The sequence below is a fragment of the Cadophora gregata genome (assembly GCF_030347475.1).
Source record: "Cadophora gregata isolate MNR1 chromosome Unknown scaffold_11, whole genome shotgun sequence".
Classification (NCBI taxonomy): domain Eukaryota; kingdom Fungi; phylum Ascomycota; class Leotiomycetes; order Helotiales; family Ploettnerulaceae; genus Cadophora; species Cadophora gregata.
In genome coordinates this window covers 1,044,484-1,060,691 of record NW_026695934.1, presented here as the reverse complement: position 1 = coordinate 1,060,691, position 16,208 = coordinate 1,044,484, and the positions used below count along the sequence as shown (strand labels likewise).

The 16,208-nt window shown below is 48.4% G+C and overlaps 6 protein-coding genes across 7 annotated transcripts; 2 read left to right on the top strand and 4 right to left on the bottom strand.

The window, feature by feature from the left end:
* Positions 1-9: 9 nt before the first annotated feature.
* On the top strand, positions 10-1,485 carry ONS95_002459 (uncharacterized protein; the record flags this gene model as incomplete). The annotated part of the gene is made up of 1 exon (XM_058495717.1): positions 10-1,485. The coding sequence occupies one exon, from the start codon at positions 10-12 to the stop codon at positions 1,483-1,485; it is 1,476 nt and encodes a 491-aa protein (XP_058354445.1).
* An 839-nt stretch (positions 1,486-2,324) lies between these two features.
* ONS95_002458 (uncharacterized protein) lies at positions 2,325-4,913 on the bottom strand. Of its 2 annotated transcripts, XM_058495715.1 has the most exons (6): positions 4,712-4,913; positions 4,314-4,533; positions 4,205-4,257; positions 4,071-4,091; positions 3,809-4,024; positions 2,325-3,762 (listed from the first exon to the last, which is right to left on the bottom strand). In XM_058495715.1, the coding sequence occupies exons 1-6, from the start codon at positions 4,721-4,723 to the stop codon at positions 2,863-2,865; spliced, it is 1,422 nt and encodes a 473-aa protein (XP_058354443.1). In that variant the 5' UTR covers positions 4,724-4,913; the 3' UTR covers positions 2,325-2,862. The 2 variants fall into 2 exon arrangements, with proteins under 2 accessions (XP_058354443.1, XP_058354444.1); XM_058495716.1 differs by lacking the exon at positions 4,712-4,913 and having other exon boundaries at positions 4,314-4,692.
* Positions 4,914-5,833: 920 nt separating this feature from the next.
* On the bottom strand, positions 5,834-9,359 carry ACL2 (glutathione synthetase ATP-binding domain-like protein). The gene is made up of 3 exons (XM_058495714.1): positions 9,117-9,359; positions 8,601-9,065; positions 5,834-8,130 (listed from the first exon to the last, which is right to left on the bottom strand). Exons 2-3 carry the CDS (start codon positions 9,039-9,041, stop codon positions 7,105-7,107), a joined length of 1,467 nt encoding a protein of 488 aa, XP_058354442.1. The 5' UTR covers positions 9,042-9,065; positions 9,117-9,359; the 3' UTR covers positions 5,834-7,104.
* Positions 9,360-10,012: 653 nt separating this feature from the next.
* On the top strand, positions 10,013-12,747 carry ACL1 (citrate synthase). The gene is made up of 3 exons (XM_058495713.1): positions 10,013-10,153; positions 10,338-10,820; positions 10,869-12,747. The coding sequence occupies exons 2-3, from the start codon at positions 10,356-10,358 to the stop codon at positions 12,396-12,398; spliced, it is 1,995 nt and encodes a 664-aa protein (XP_058354441.1). The 5' UTR covers positions 10,013-10,153; positions 10,338-10,355; the 3' UTR covers positions 12,399-12,747.
* On the bottom strand, positions 12,748-13,815 carry ONS95_002455 (uncharacterized protein). Its single transcript, XM_058495712.1, has one exon. It carries the CDS (start codon positions 13,713-13,715, stop codon positions 13,041-13,043), a length of 675 nt encoding a protein of 224 aa, XP_058354440.1. The 5' UTR covers positions 13,716-13,815; the 3' UTR covers positions 12,748-13,040.
* A 324-nt stretch (positions 13,816-14,139) lies between these two features.
* On the bottom strand, positions 14,140-15,989 carry ONS95_002454 (uncharacterized protein; the record flags this gene model as incomplete). The annotated part of the gene is made up of 4 exons (XM_058495711.1): positions 14,140-14,372; positions 14,441-15,135; positions 15,190-15,656; positions 15,717-15,989. 4 exons carry the CDS (start codon positions 15,987-15,989, stop codon positions 14,140-14,142), a joined length of 1,668 nt encoding a protein of 555 aa, XP_058354439.1.
* Between the last annotated feature and the right edge of the window lie 219 nt (positions 15,990-16,208).

Below are 16,208 nucleotides of genomic sequence, written 5' to 3'. Positions count from 1 at the left end.
GCAAGCAGGATGTCCGGCACCGTGACACCAACAGGATACACTCCTGGTAATCCATCCTCGCCCCAAGCATACGTCGTTTCCCAATACTCAAGCGATGAAATCCGTCTCCCGTTCGAGGGCAACCGACCACCACCCAACACACCCGCCAGCGACTTTAGCATGTCCCCGCGCCATTCCGAGTCCGTATTACAGTTGAAGCGAAGCAGGAAACCGTCGAATCTCAACCTGGTCCATTTCGTCGATCTCAGAGCCGTGACTTATGAGACGGCTGTGGATGAGAATCTCGTCTGCCCGATCTGTCACTGTCCGCTAGTCGATCCCGTCGTGACAGAATGTGACCACATTTTCTGCCGCTCATGTATCGAAGAGTCTGTTATTCACAGCAAGACTTGTCCTATTGATCGGTCGACGCTGGATCAGGATGTCAGCTCGTTGAAACGAGCGCCAAAGATTATTCTCAACCAGCTCGATAGCTTGAAAGCGAGATGTCCATGCTGTACTCTCTCATTTGCTCGCTCCATGCTTGCGAATCACCTGGAGAAGTATTGTCCGGAGACCATTATGAGATGTCCTGGCAGGAATACGGAAAAGGAGTGTCCCGAGAATGTTAAAAGAAAATACGCCAGTAGAGGGTGTCTTCACTATGAAACCGACTGCCCTGACTGTCTGGAATCTCTACTCGAGGTAGAGATGGAAGAGCATCGTGAAGAGCTGTGTAAGGAAAGGTTCAAGCAGTGTGAGCATTGCGGGCTCGAAATTCTACGATGCAGGGTATCCGAGCACGATAAGGAATGTTCTGATGTCATAGCACCTTGTCGCTGGGCTGCATATGGCTGTCAACACGAGGCGAAACGGAAAGATCTTCATCTGCATACAGATGAATGTAGTCTAAAGACGGTCGGACCCATGACAGACATGCTTCGGAGGGAAATTGGCGAACTCAGATCCGAAGTTCGTACTCTCACAGAAGCCAACCAGAGACAAGAACGCCGCATCAGATTCATGGAAAGCGGCACTTCTCGAGACTTCAGCCAACCTCTCTACGCAACAGACCTATCCAGTCCATCATCACTACCCAATCTCCCCGAACCAGCCAACACGGAGCCTCTCGACTCCGGTCACCAGTATCTTCTCTCTCTACTGGAAGCACAAGAGAGTAACCTAAGCCACCTATCAAGCAGTCTCACCGAATCAGAAGCAAAGCAGACGACAATGCTATTCAACGAGACAATCCCTATCAAGAACGAGCTAGCTGAGATTAGGAGCATGCAGCAGACTACTAGTATGCACGTTCGCTGGCTGATGAGATTCCGGATCCAGGAGAATAGTCGACGAACTGTCGGTGGACCTGGACCGGGACCTGGGTCTAGTGGAGGTGGTTCGTATGGAGGTGGAGGTTCAGATGGTGCTGGATCGAGTGGTGATTCGCTTCTTCCGAGGAGGTTGAGTGATACGATGTCGAGGGATTTAGTTACGAAGCTCTGAGCTGCCGAAGGATGACGATAATGATGATTTATGCATTTGGAAGAAGAAGGTGTTAGTTGCTTGTATGATATGTATGTGATTGTTGCATATGGTGGGTACCTGGTCAGTGTTTGAATGATGGCGTTTATATTTGCACAGGTTGGGTTCACAGTAGAGGGAGTTGACGATCTTCAAGTCCACTTAAGATAAATAATAAATAAAGTAAACAAAGGAGAACCAAAACCTGTCCTCAGTCACGCCGCAGCCGATCTTCCAGGCGATGTCATGTAAGTCTCCGAAACTTGGATACACTTTTCCCATCAAGAGTCTGCTCTTCACATCGTTTCCTGAAATTATACTCTCACCTATCCCTCATGTACCTGCCCCCGTTCCTTTTTCACAGTTCCCCCCAACCGGCCATCTTCAGCTCTCTCCCTTTCTGATGTCGGGGTCCCGAGCCCAACATGATATGCCTTCCCTATCTAGTAAGAATGCTAAAGAGCTAGGTCCAAAGGGGCATCCGCCATGAGGTGAGTGAGGAGTTACTGAGTAACGAATGGACGCAAGAAAACACAACCGAGCGTTCGGATGTACGGTCTTTCAAGAGGAGGGGCTTTTTTTCGAAAGGATATCAGGAACAAACCCTAGGAGTCGTTATCTCAAGGGTACTTGCGAGAGAGATCATTACGCTGAGGTCGTCGGCTGTATGAGCAAAGTACACTAGGAAACGAGATAAGGATCAGAAATCGCGAAGAGTAGGATAATCAAGTATCTGCTTCGGTAATCACGAGGTGCAGGGAGAGAAAGCAATTGCACAAGGTTTGACTGCATATTTTTTTTTTTTTTTTTTTTTTTTGGATCGGGAGCTTATGATGGATCCGTATTCGTAGTTTGCATTTTGACACTGCTCAATTTCAGGAATGGAAATGATTTGGACGATGAGATGGATCGAATGTTAAATTGAGAATATTGAAGAAATGTATAGATTCTTAGTCTGGTGCTGATAGTAGATTCTCAACCTCAATAGAGTATGATTACCCCAAAACGGACATTGAGATTTCAGACTCAGTACCTCAGTGTTCCCAAGGTCATCCAGGAAATCGCGGAGCCACAACATTGCATAATAACTTTCAGAATGGCTTCGGGTTTACAGCAAGGGCGGAATTCACAACAGATGAAGAAAGAAGAACGTATCGACATGAATTCGCTCAGTATAATGCTTACAGCTATGCATCGCTTCATCAAACATATATGCAGTACTTCTTCACCAACTCGAAGGTACTCCATCTACAACAGAGAATGGCAAAAGGAATAAGTATCAATAACGAACAGATCTCATTTCTCGTCAAGCATTCGCTCAAATATGTGCAAGAATATAAGAAGGCACAATCCCAAGGTTCAAAGTAACGACGTCCAACCCACCACCAAAGCAGCTACACCTACCAGTAGGGTAGCGCTAGCACGAACATCCACTGCTCCACTCTTCTTGGTGGTTGTAGCTGCTGGAGCTGCACTCGTTGTTGTGGTTGCCCCTGACGGATTATTGCTTTGATCTTCAGGCAATGGAGTGATAGCCAGACCTTGAATGACATCCCCATTACTTTGCTTTACTTGCTGAGTGACCTTGGTAGCTGTGACTGGAATGATCTTACCGACCGGGGCATTGGCAACGCCGTTGTCGATCAGATCCTGGACTCCAGGAGGGACTGCAGGGATTGTGAAGTTGTTGTTGAAGCCATCATTAGTGATCAATGAGGCGGTACAATTTGGAGGACTGTTGGTAGTATTTGCGGCGGTCATGCTTTGGAGTTCGGTGCCATTGAGGGTATTGAATTGCTTCTGGAGCGTATCGTACTCCCCGAGAAGATCTGCAGTTCCGTCACTGTTCAAGGTGACAAGTCCGTAGTTCGACGTCTCTTGCGTGTACTCGTAAACCAGACCTCCTGAGAGAACAGGGGTTACAAGAGGCCCATAGAGAACAGGGACTTCGGTAAAGACTCTTGGGTATGGCACATTGCAGCCATATTCGGAGAAGTAGACCGGGACACTAGTCTTGGCGAAATCTGACACGAGGACATCATACTGAGCTCTCTGGAAGGTTGACTCGCCACACCAGGAGTAGCTGTTGAGGGCAAAGACATCGACTCTAGAAGGATCTGAGGTGTCTCCAGTCGTGGTACACTGAAGGTAGTTCCATGTATCAAGAAGGATTTCGCGGACATCTGCAGCGCTGTATCCCACAGGAATCTTTCGGTCGCAATGCTTTGCAACGTAATTCTTGAGATCTCTAGTGATAGCCTAGACAAATTAGTCATAGTAGATGTCGAGGAGTTGTCTAACTGACTCTCATATATGGAGGAACGGTCTTGCCAGTAGGTAGGTCGTTGATGACCTCGTTACCAGAGAAGAACATCATTGTGTTTGGGTAGCCCTTGAAAGCCTCCACTACTGCAAAGGTGCGATTGACGTAGCCCAGGTAGTAGCTCTCCCATGGTGCGCTCCGATCAATATTTTCACCAGCCAGAGGGGAGTTCACGTCCAGGATCATATAAATACCGACCTGCAAAATCAGTATCAAACCGCAGTGCATTTTGGGCGTAACTCACGGCATTGAATATACTAGCACACTATCTAGAGTCAGTATTGATATATATCATAAGCTTTGGGTGGCCAAAGTTGGACCTGGACATGCAGACGGCTGGGTAGGCCAAATGATTTCAGAATAACCTCGTAGACTTACAGCATCATGATTGACGTTTGGATCGACATTGTAGACCCGAATAGCGTTCACCCCTACTCCAATCAGTCTCTTTCGAATCGACGTTTTGACCTTGTACAGAGATACGGACCCAATCGTTGCATCAATGCAGCATCGCGCAAGCAAATATCCTTATCACTTAGGGGATCTGATCCGGGATTATAACCTGAACTTCCCGCCGGTTGGTACGCGACACCAACGATCTGAAATCGATCTCCAGTGACCGAATTGACTAGATCCGCTCCATTGATGGTGATTGTCTGGACAGCGAAGGTGGAGGTCGCAAGGAGCGCAAGGGTCGCGAGCTGGACCTGGTAGGTGATCAATCGGATTAGCGAAATGTCTAAGAAAAAGTTGGAGACGAGGATCAGGGTCTACTATGATCTGCTTGTGAAACACATATTCCAGCAGAAGTAGGTATTCGGCGGTTGCGCGGGTGCGCGCATGAGGTGTCGTCGCTACCAACACTGAAGCGGGAATTCAACGTACCAATCGAAACATTGTTGCTCGAACTCCAAATTCCTAGTAATGTACCGAGTTTCCGCCTATGATCTCAGTCTGTTCCTCTAGAAATGAACGACTCGAACTCCGAGATATCGAGAGAGAACTACGAGCTGCGCAAAGTAACGACTGACGTTGGATTTTGGTTGCAACAAGAGGAAAGAGAAACGAACTCGAGACTCGAAGGAAGGAGGGGCTGGGATTGCTTCATATCAATCTTGAATCTGCATGCTGATACGGCCTGGCGCGATTCCTCTTTCGGCTAGGTCTGGCTACCAGGCTTGCTTTGTTTGGCTGACCGTTTGGCGGGAGATCGGCTGGGATGCACCTAAAAGGATAGCGTGTTTCCTGCCCTGCTTCTGGGGAATTAGCTCCCACCCAGGTAAGAAAGTGAAGATATAAACATTCAAGTCGAACGAATGTCATAAACAAAAACAGAGGACAGACAAATGACCATTGGCTTGTAAAGATTCTTTGATGCTGCAAAATCTGGCTGCACAACTCTCGCGGCTAAAGTGCCTTTCTGCCAATACGAGCTCGCTTTCTCTGGCACAATGCCCAGCCTCGTATTTTGTCGAGTATCCCTCATCACACCGAGAACTGCAGCAGAGAACCCGTTGCTCTCTCTACTCTCCACTGAGTCTAAGTGTTCCTTGAAAGTGGATTTTCTCCAATTACTAGAGAAGCATAAAAAGCTATGATGTGTTTATTGAGTCCAATCACAGAACCACTGTTGACGTCCAGAAGATTGAAGGCAATAGAAATGTACACAGCACAATTGTATTAGATGTCACGAGTTTTCCCTTTAACATGGTTTTTTCTACCTCCTTTCGAGTAGCAGGTATCGACTCGCCTGCAACTCGCTGCATCCACGTGTTTCATCTATGTTGTCAACAAAGACCTCGAATCGAAGTATTTCTTCAAGGACTGTTGTCAAGTGCGTCTTGATTTGCGAATCGTCAACTCAGCATCAATTGAATACGGTACCATATTCCTTTTCTGACTCGTCGCTGTCCTGCCCATCGATCAATGGGGAAAATGTTCAAGACGAGGAACAACTTTGCAGCAATCTTCCACTAAGCGAGAGCCTGCAGGTTGGCACATACTTATCTTAAGTTCATAATGCAAGATACAGACACATCCGTAATCACTATGACACATGTTTCCATGTTTCTCACTCCCAAAAGATTTCCACACGAAGCAGTATCGCACTCGCTTAAACTTCAATAAAAACTCGCCGATACCACCATCAAGTCAACAAACGCCACGCCCAGCCCCGCCGTGCATCACTCCAATTAAGGTACACAGACTCGCCAGCCCAACCATAAACACCCCGAACATTCCCTCATCTCTACCCCAAACCCACACTTTATCATACCACCTTCCTGTATCAATTACTTCAAGTCTGATCATGTGGCCTACATCCTATCCTGTTCTGTCAAAATGTTCCTTCCTAATATCCCCCATCCGGACTCCGACTGGTCTCGGGGGGTTTTCATGTCACAACACCACATTACAGCACCAGGACGGCTCTCACACAGTAACTCGGTGACATGGATTCATCAAAATGAATGAATGAAATCCTATAGTACTTGAGAACCATAACGGGCAATGATATATGCGTCCATCCATCCATCCCACTTTCTCTTTTCGGTCTCGGAATCGGAACATAGAGTCAGTGATGTACGTGTGTGGCTGATGGCAACGGTCCGATCCTACATCCACGAGCACACACACCATCGGAGAGGCGGAGGTCTTTGTGTCACGATAGTCACATTCATAGCATAAGTATGCCGAAGGCGTGTGTATGGGATTATTTGCGATGGATGGGTTGATAATGCACAGTGACTCCCAGGTGAGTGTTGTTAAAAATAGAGTATTTCTTTTCTTTTGTGTTTTGGTTCGGCTTTGTTTGAAGTGGGAGAAGAGGACTATTTCGGCGTCAGTTTTGAAGTGGACAGGGGCTTCGCATCCATTGGGAGGGAAGGAGAGGGCATGACGGAAGGTAGAAAAACTTTGGTGGCTTTTAGGGTTGACTTGTCAGTAATGGGGCCCCTGGATACTCCCGAGCGCATGAGGCTATTGCACGTGAGGTGATATTGTGATGCGAATGTCCTGTAATAATCTAGAAATCCAACACAATTACTAGTCGGAATAAAATATACGGACGACACATACTTTTTTGCCTACCCATACAATGAAATACAGAAGAGTTGACCCAGGGTTTGACTTTGTCATGAAAATGGAGGAGGAAGGGCATTATGAGTATCTATTGTAAAGTTCCTAAGCAAGCAACAAATTTGTACGCCATGTAAGGAGCTGCTTCCTTGTTCCAACAAAATGCTCCCAACAAAATAAGTAAACCATCTTTCATCGAGCCTCTAAGCCTTGAACTCCTCCACCTTGCTCTCTGCCAATCTCCCAGGGATGAGAGCGAGAGGAACAATACCACTGACGTGCATATCTGGTCCGTATACGTGCATGTTCAACTTCAACTCTTGTCCGACAGACTTGATGTTCTTCAATCCCTCCTGGTAGTTAGGTCCAGCACGTCTGACCCAGATCTGAACATTGTGCTCGATAAGCTGGGGTGCAACCTCGCGAAGAGCGCGGATGACACCCTTGAAAGTGGAGGCCACATTGGTGAAGTTGGCAATACCACCACCAATGAAGAGGACCTTGCCCTCAGGTGTGATAGGGGCACGGAGCATAAGGTCGAGAACTGTGCGGGCGTAGTGGAAGGTTTGTGTCTCAGTTGGTGCACCAGAGTATTCACCATAGTTGGCGAGCTCATCAGCGAAACCACTGCTGGCAATAGCATCAGCGTAGACAACGGAAGCACCACCACCAGCAACCAAAGTCCATACACGGCCGTTGGCGTTCAGGATGGTAAGCTTGAGAGATGCACCAGTCTTAGCATCGAGTTCGGCAATGTATGCCTCCTCCTTGCTCATGTCACGACCGAAGGGAGCTGGGAACTCCATAGGTGGGCCAGCATCGATGTTGACCTTTCCATCGGATGCCTTTATGGCAGCCATTCCAAGAGCAGCTGGTGAGCGTGCAATGGCCCATTTGACACCGCACTCAAACTCAGCAGTCTGATCAAGCTTAGCAGCCAAATCCAAGAAGTGAACCTCTGCAGAAGTAGCATCGGCGTTTGGAATGACAACGAGAGGGTTGATCTCGAGGTATGTAAACTGGCAGTCGACGTAGACAGCGTACAGTCTGGTAATGAAGTCGACGAGGACATTGTGAACACCCTTTGGAACCTTCTTGAGGAGCGTGGCAGCAATCTCTTCGTTGGATGGGTATTCGGAAAGGTCGACAGGAATCAAAATCTTCTCGGCTTTGGCATCGACGTCACCAACATCAACACCTCCCTCGTGTGTGAAGAGAATCCAGTCACCCTATCAAAGAACATGGTCAGCACGTGGCAGAGGGAAGGTAGTGTTTCATCGGAGGACGAATGAAGGATGGCGTAACAGTAAACACCCGGCAAGTAGCAGCGGGTTGCGGTAACCCTGACAGCGGCAACGATAACGCACATGCAGATGCAGGTACGAAATTGCAATTGGGGAGGTTGGTGTTTGATGACAATAGTGGGCCATATTGGAAATGTGTTCCTTAGCCTCCGCTCGTCCGTACCATATCTCCTGCCGAATCAGGGCCGACAGAAACAAAAGGGACGTTGGAGCCCACATGCAAAAGCCACTTTCGCAGTGTTCCAAACTTCGATTTTCTGGCATTCGCTTGAGTGCCAAAAGGTCTTTTGGATCTGCAAAGCGCTACTGGTCGGCAAATAATTCTTTGCAGTCCAGCTCCTGCTTTCGGGCCGCCAACCAGCCTTTGGGGGAAAGTATGGAAAAGGTAAACATACCTCTCTTTGCGAGTTGATGTTGATATAGTATTCGGTTCCGTCTGGATGAGGTACAAATGGCTCAACCAAGAATTGTCTGAGGTAGCCAACTGTGGTCTCAACCTTTTGTTCCTTTCCAGCACGAGCAGCAATCCACGCCTTTGCCTCTGGCCAAGTCTTGTTCAGAGCTAATAGTCCACTTTTGCCTCGGCGCTTGATCAATTGATCTGGCTTTGCAACGAACTTTGAGCCTGGAACCAGAAGCCAAGGGTATGAGGTCTCGGCCTGGTCGAGAATGGACATCACCTCTGCATCTTCTGGGAAGTATAGCGAGGCGAGCTTTGGAGGAGCGTTGTGTGTGGAGGACTTTGGGAGAGGAGAAGGCTTGATGACTGGGGCTCTGGTAAGGTGGTAGTTGAGGATAGCCTTTCCGTCGGCCTCGAGGATGGATTTGGCGGCCATTGTATAGGATTTGAAGTGTGTTTACTGTTCAAAACAGGTCAGCTCAAGCTTTGATTTAGGTTGTAGTATGCTGACAAGAAAGTGCACACAGTTTATGGGCTGTATTTACAGGTCCGGATTTCGATTGAATGGAAGTTCGAGGTTGCAAAGAAATTCAAACTTGAATCGACCGAATCGTCAGACTGACCGGACTCTTGTCAATGTGCAAAGGCAGGCCGCAAATTCGATTAAGTATGAAAGAAGAGGAGTGTGGAAGAAGATTGGAGGGAAATTGACCAAAAAAACAGGAATGGGTGTTTTGTTCTGCGGAGCTGAGGGGAACTTGATGCGAAGGGAGAAGGAAGCCCAACATACCTCGACTATTCTTATTTCAAGGGTTTCGGGGTCGGATCAGAAGGAACTCAACTGGCGGGAGGATACGGCGAGAAGTCAGGGTGATGTTGGATTTGACAAGAATAGGAATTGTCTGAATGTTGAAGGAAGGATCTGGGAGAGCTGTGTAGTTGTGCTGTCTTGGGGGGCAGCGATGGGATGGGACGAATGTGGTGGGTCGGCGAATACAATTATTCGCACCGTCGCTGGAATGCTTCGTTGACCGAAAGAATCTCACTGGGGCGGCGCGCAAGTCCTGTGCCAGAGCGACCGGCCGTGCTCTGGTTGGTTGGGACTGGGGAACGGGAAGGAGCGGTCGGTGTTGAGGGACGCTAAGTGAACCCTGCAATTCAACAAAGCCCTGCTGGGCCTGCTGGCCCCCTGCTGGCCCTGCGACCCTGCCAGACACAGCTCGGTATCGGACGACCAGCGCTCAACAGCCCCAGCATTTCTCTGGCATTCCCGCCGGCCAGCGATCCATCAAGTAAAAATACGGACTCCTCCAAAATACCTACCTCCTCCCTTCGCACCCCCATTCCCATTCACACACCACGCTACGACCACGCAAATTTACTTCTGTCTCTCCGCACTGCACTCTCTCCATCGTCCTCTATATTCGACGATTGAATCTGCATCTTCGCCTTTGCTACGGAGATTGGACTTCGGCAATACTGCTCCTGTTTCGACAAACGAGCGTCTGTTCTGTTTCTACTCTCAGCAGCTAGTGTTTCCGTTTTGATGTAAGTACCGATTTACCCATTTCTGCCTTTTCTCTCCATCTACTGCCGGCACTCAATCTCTGCATTTTCCAAAACAACCAAAGACTGCTGTAGAAAGCAGGAAGAGCTCGAGTATCGAGTTTGTCGCACAGTTTCGAAGCTACAAACAATACAGTGCAGTTGCTGACTTGGGTGTCGCCTGAAGATTCCCCCCTCCCTCAAGATGCCTTCTGCCACAACCAACGGGTCTGCCAATGGCAGCTTAACCCCAGCTCCAAGCTCCGCAAACGACAATATCAGACGATTCGCAGCTCCCAGCCGTCCTCTGAGCCCCCGTGCCGAACATACCCTTTTCCACGACAAGACAAGATGCTTTGTGTACGGTCTCCAGCCAAGAGCCGTCCAGGGCATGCTGGATTTCGACTTCATCTGCAAGCGCAAGACTCCCTCCGTTGCTGGTATTATCTACCCATTCGGTGGTCAATTCGTGAGTAAGATGTACTGGGGAACCAGCGAGACTCTGCTGCCCGTCTACCAAGACGTCAGCAAGGCCATGGCTAAGCACAGCGACGTGGATACCGTCGTCAACTTTGCCTCGTCTCGTAGTGTTTACACCTCCACCTTGGAGCTTATGGAATTCGAGCAAATTAAGTCAATTGCTATTATTGCCGAGGGTGTCCCTGAGAGAGTAAGTGTGCAAGTCCGATTTTGAAGTGCTCGTCTAATTATCTTGTAGCGTGCCCGTGAAATTCTTCACGTAGCAAAGCGTAAGGGCATTACAATCATCGGCCCTGCAACTGTCGGTGGAATCAAGCCCGGATCCTTCAAGATTGGTAACACTGGTGGTATGATGGATAACATTGTGGCCTCCAAGCTTTACCGCAAGGGATCCGTCGGATATGTCTCCAAGTCTGGAGGTATGTCCAACGAGCTTAATAACATCATTGCCAACACAACCGATGGTGTCTACGAGGGTGTTGCTATTGGTGGTGACAGATACCCCAGCACAACCTTTATCGACCATCTCCTCAGATACGAAGCCGACCCAGAGTGCAAGATCCTTCTGCTTTTGGGAGAAGTTGGAGGTGTGGAGGAATACCGAGTTATCAAGGCCGTCAAGCACGGATTGATCACAAAGCCAATTGTTGCCTGGGCCATTGGTACTTGTGCAAGCATGTTCAAGACCGAGGTTCAATTTGGACACGCTGGTTCTTTCGCCAACTCTCAACTCGAGACTGCTGCGGTTAAGAACAAGTCCATGAAGGAGGCAGGATTCTTCGTCCCAGACACTTTTGAGGACATGCCAGCTGTCCTTGCACAGGTGTACCAGAAGCTTGTTAAGGCTGGAACTATTGTCCCACAACCTGAGCCAATCGTACCAAAGATTCCAATTGATTACTCTTGGGCTCAAGAACTTGGCCTCATCCGAAAGCCTGCCGCATTTATCTCTACCATTTCCGATGATCGTGGACAGGAGCTTCTCTACGCTGGAATGCCCATCTCGGATGTCTTCAAGGAGGATATTGGAATTGGTGGTGTCATGTCACTCTTGTGGTTCCGCCGTCGTCTACCAGATTACGCCAGCAAGTTCCTCGAGATGGTTCTCATGTTGACTGCCGATCACGGTCCAGCTGTATCTGGTGCTATGAACACGATTATCACCACCAGAGCCGGAAAGGACCTTATCAGTGCTCTTGTCAGTGGTCTCTTGACCATTGGTTCCAGATTTGGTGGTGCACTTGATGGTGCCGCCGAGGAGTTCACCAAGGCTTTCGACAAGGGTCTCAGCCCACGTGAGTTTGTGGACACCATGCGCAAGCAAAACAAACTCATTCCCGGTATCGGCCACAAAGTCAAGTCCAGGAACAACCCAGATCTCCGTGTCGAGCTCGTTAAGGAGTTCGTCAAGAAGCGTTTCCCCAGCTGCAAGATGCTCGATTATGCTCTTGCTGTTGAGTCGGTTACTACATCCAAGAAGGACAACTTGATCCTGAACGTTGATGGTGCCGTCGCTGTCTGCTTCGTTGATTTGATGCGCAACTGCGGTGCATTCAGTGCTGAGGAGGCAGAGGATTACATGAAGATGGGTGTATTGAACGGTCTCTTCGTTTTGGGACGTTCTATTGGTTTGATTGCTCATTACCTCGATCAAAAGAGACTCCGCACTGGTCTTTACAGACATCCTTGGGATGATATTACCTATCTCCTGCCAAGCCTTTCGTCTGGCGCACCGGGTGCTGAAGGACGTGTGGAGGTTCAGTTGTAGATTTTGCCGGTCTGGTCTGATGGATGAGCTTTTTCGGTTCCGGAGTTACTCCTTTTAACGCAATGTAGCATGTAGACAAACAAAGTGCTAATGGCATACCCCTAATTCAAAACATATGAAATACATGACTATGTGCAAAATATGTTGTGACCATTATTGTCCTATGAAAATTGAGAGCAGTGGGATAGCATGGGGAGGGATATTGGCGACCAGTGCAGCAAAATAAAAGTCGACAAGGATATGGTCAGGTCTCGTCACTGCAATGGTTAGAAGGTATCATTTTTTCCTCCGTACCGATCCATCTTATGGCAGGTTGGTGCAAGTGCCAGTGCCATCTGTGTATTGTACAGCCAAACTCCAGGTATCCATTTCCTCTCCTGTACCTGGCACTCAAACGCCTGAACCCGACTCCTGCAAAAGTAAAGTAAATCATTCCATCCTACCCGGCCCCGGATTATACACCTCGCCCAGTTTGAGCCCCCGTTCCCCAGCATATTACCCCTCAATGTGTAACATACCAAGCGATCTCAAGCTCAAGCTGCATCCCCAACGACAAATTTCGAGCTCATCAACTCGTCAACATATGCACGCTCAATCTTGTCATTACCCTTCTTCTCTTCCTTCAGTAGAACGGCAAGGACTTCAATCGGAGGCGCAAGTCCCAGTTTCTGTGCTCGAGTCCAGCGTTTCATGCGTGCAATGCCTATGGCAGGCTACAAACATCCAGTTGTCAGCGATGCTTCCCCATGAACAGCTCGAGAGCAGATCATGCTCCTTCGAATGAACCTTGAAAGGGAAAGATGCAAAGATACAAGACGGGGAGACAGAAGAAAAGGTAAAACTTACGCCATACTGACTACTCATATCAAACAGTCTCAGAATCTTCTCCTCCACCCCCAACTCCTCCTGATGCACCCTCTTCGTCCTCCTCTCCCCCTCGCGTTCCCTCCAGTATTTCTTAACCTGCGCATCTGTCACCTTCTCCGCCTTAATCACATCCTCACTCTTCCCATCTCCCTGTGCTTGTGCTACTATCTCCGCCTTCGCCTGCTGCGAGACCGCCGCGCTGGAATCAACATGGCCTGTGTCTAGCTCTGCTTTGACTTCTTCCGCGACTAGTTCTTTCTTTGGTTCTGGCTCTGCTTCTGCTTCTTGCTTGATGGAGTTCTTGAGAAGGTGGGCTTTGGGGGACGAGATGTCTTTGCCGTATGGGACGGCCGTTGTGGGTTTGGTGACTTTGTTTCCGAAGGAGAGGGTCTTTTGGGCGCCTTTTGCGGCGGGGCCGCTTGAGGTGCGGGATCGGCGCGCGGGTGGCATTGTTACGGTTGCTGGTGTTCTTGTGTTTGATTTCGAGTTTGGCGGAAGGTGTGTTGAGTTTCCGTGGTGTGGTGGAAGGTGGAGTTCAAGGTGGTGAACTGTGGAGGGTTTGTCGATGACGCTGCACGCCAGAGCTCGATTGGCATGGCAACCTGGCTCGCTTCGCGATGAGGTGGGATGACCCCTTTTCAAGGGATGGCGCCTAATATAAACATAGAGATTATTGAATTCGTGAATTCTAGCAATTCTTTTTACGTGTTAAAAGACCAATATTCTGTAAAGGCATACTTGTTGTCTTTCAAGTTGAAGCCCAGAATATTGAGGGACTACATGTTCATCTGGACGAGCTTGAAGTATTTACATTCCTACCCAAATGTACATTTACGCTTCTCCATCTTGCCTGCTTCTATACGTCCCTTCACACTCAAGAAGAGTGCGCTTTCAAAGCCTCAGCAATAACAGCAGTCATCTCTAATACTTTCTCGTCTTCCAATCGCCTGCCAACACACTGCAACGCAACGGGCGTTCCATGATAAAACTCTGGATCATAATCTGCCTGAATCTTTCCATCAAGCTCATTCAAAGGCTTCCAATCTTTCCTTGGGTTATCGATATTCTTATCTGCAAACGTAACGGGGAAAGTACAGGCCGGGTAATCTATTGCTATTCGTTAGAAAAATATGTTCCACTTCTGTTGCAAAGTCTGGAGGGGATCCTCGACTTACCAAGAACGTTAAAAACTCCCGTATAATTGACACAGAAAATCTCTTGTGTCAACCCCAACCTCGGCGCTGTCCATGGCGATGCCGCGATGATAATCCCATCCATGACGTCTTTACCATCTTTAGCCGTCGAATTCCACTTGTCGAGATACGCTTTCTGGTACGCATTCCTCTTGATGATCATCTCTCGCAGCTTCGTAGGACCAAGAGTACCATGCTCCCCCTTCTGGTATGTCGCCTCGTAGTTCTTCATAGATGGGTAGACTGGTTCTTCATTTTGCAGTGTCAAATCCAGAATGGCTGCTGCGCCTAAAGTGTGGAATGAGCGGTTCATTTCGTCCGCCATTGCTGGGTGGTTCAGAGGCTCCCACTCGAAGACTTCGTGGCCAGCTGCTTCCAGAGCTTTCTTGGTTATGTCAAGACCGCGACTGATGGGTGGTTGGACATGGATCTCGCCATCGTGCTCAAAGACTATGCCGAATCGCAGTTTGCGTCCCTTGGGTTGGATTACTTCTTCTCTCCATGGAACAGCGATACACTTCGGATCGAGGTTCCAGGGTGAGATCTCAGTTGAGAGAACAGCTCTGCAGTAGAGTCTCAAAGTCTCGATTGATCTGGACATGGGTCCGTTGTTGGAATAAATGAAATCTTGTCCTGTGATACCGGATTTCGTTCCATAGACTGGGAAACGACCAAAACTATGTCCTTGTCAGTAATTCTTATCAAGAAGGATTTTGAGGCTGTTAACATACGTAGGCTTCAGTCCATAAAGTCCATTGAAAGCACCTGGAATGCGAATACTGCCTCCGATATCCGTACCAATTCCCAGCGGACTCCCTCTCATAGCCAAAAGCGCACCTTCACCACCACTGCTCCCACCACAGCTCGTACCACTATGATAAGCACCATTCGTCTCACCCCAAATAACATTGATAGTCTCCATCATCATCATAGCAGTCGGCACATTAGTCTTCACATAAAATACCGCACCAAGCTTTGCCAAAACACTAACAAGAACAGTCTCCTCATCTGTTGCTTCATTTGCGTAGCATGCCATTCCAATTGATGAAGGATGCGGAGGAGTAATCATGCAATCCTTCAAGGAGATAGGAAGACCATGGAGAGCCCCGACCACCTGGCCTGTCTTCTCTAAATGCTCATCTAGAGATTTCGCACGGGCAATAGCTTCGGGAAACAGGATCTCCGTCAAGCAATTGGTCTATTCGTCATGAGCCACTCATCCCAAAATAGCATACATGAGAAGCAGTGGAAGACTTACCAACTGCTGTGCCACAATCGACGCTTTACAAAACGCCTTCGTAACAGCCAAAGAAGTCCATTTCTTCTCTTTAATTTTCAGCAAGATTTCCTCGGCATCCGCCTCAATGATTTCAAGCTCAGCTGGTGTGAAATGTCCTGAGCTCCTCGGGATCGTGGTTAAATTGAGAGGGAGATTGGTGAGAGCTGTTTCTGGGAGGAAATATTCTTTTGGAATGGCATCTGCGCGACGCTTGAGTGCTATGGCTGCGACTTCCTTGTAATGTTGTCCCATTTTTGGAAGAGTGGGTTGGACTTGGTTGATTTGGAAGTGTGAGCTCGAGGTGGCGAACTGATTTCAGGTAGAGGACGAGAAACAATATTAAAAATGAGAGCAATTGCTAAGAAGGAACTGCGGGATATTTCGAAGTTTGATGATGCAAAACATGTCTATTTATACAGTTCAGGTAGCAATCGGCTGATTCCTGATCTACTCATGGGTTGAGATACAGTA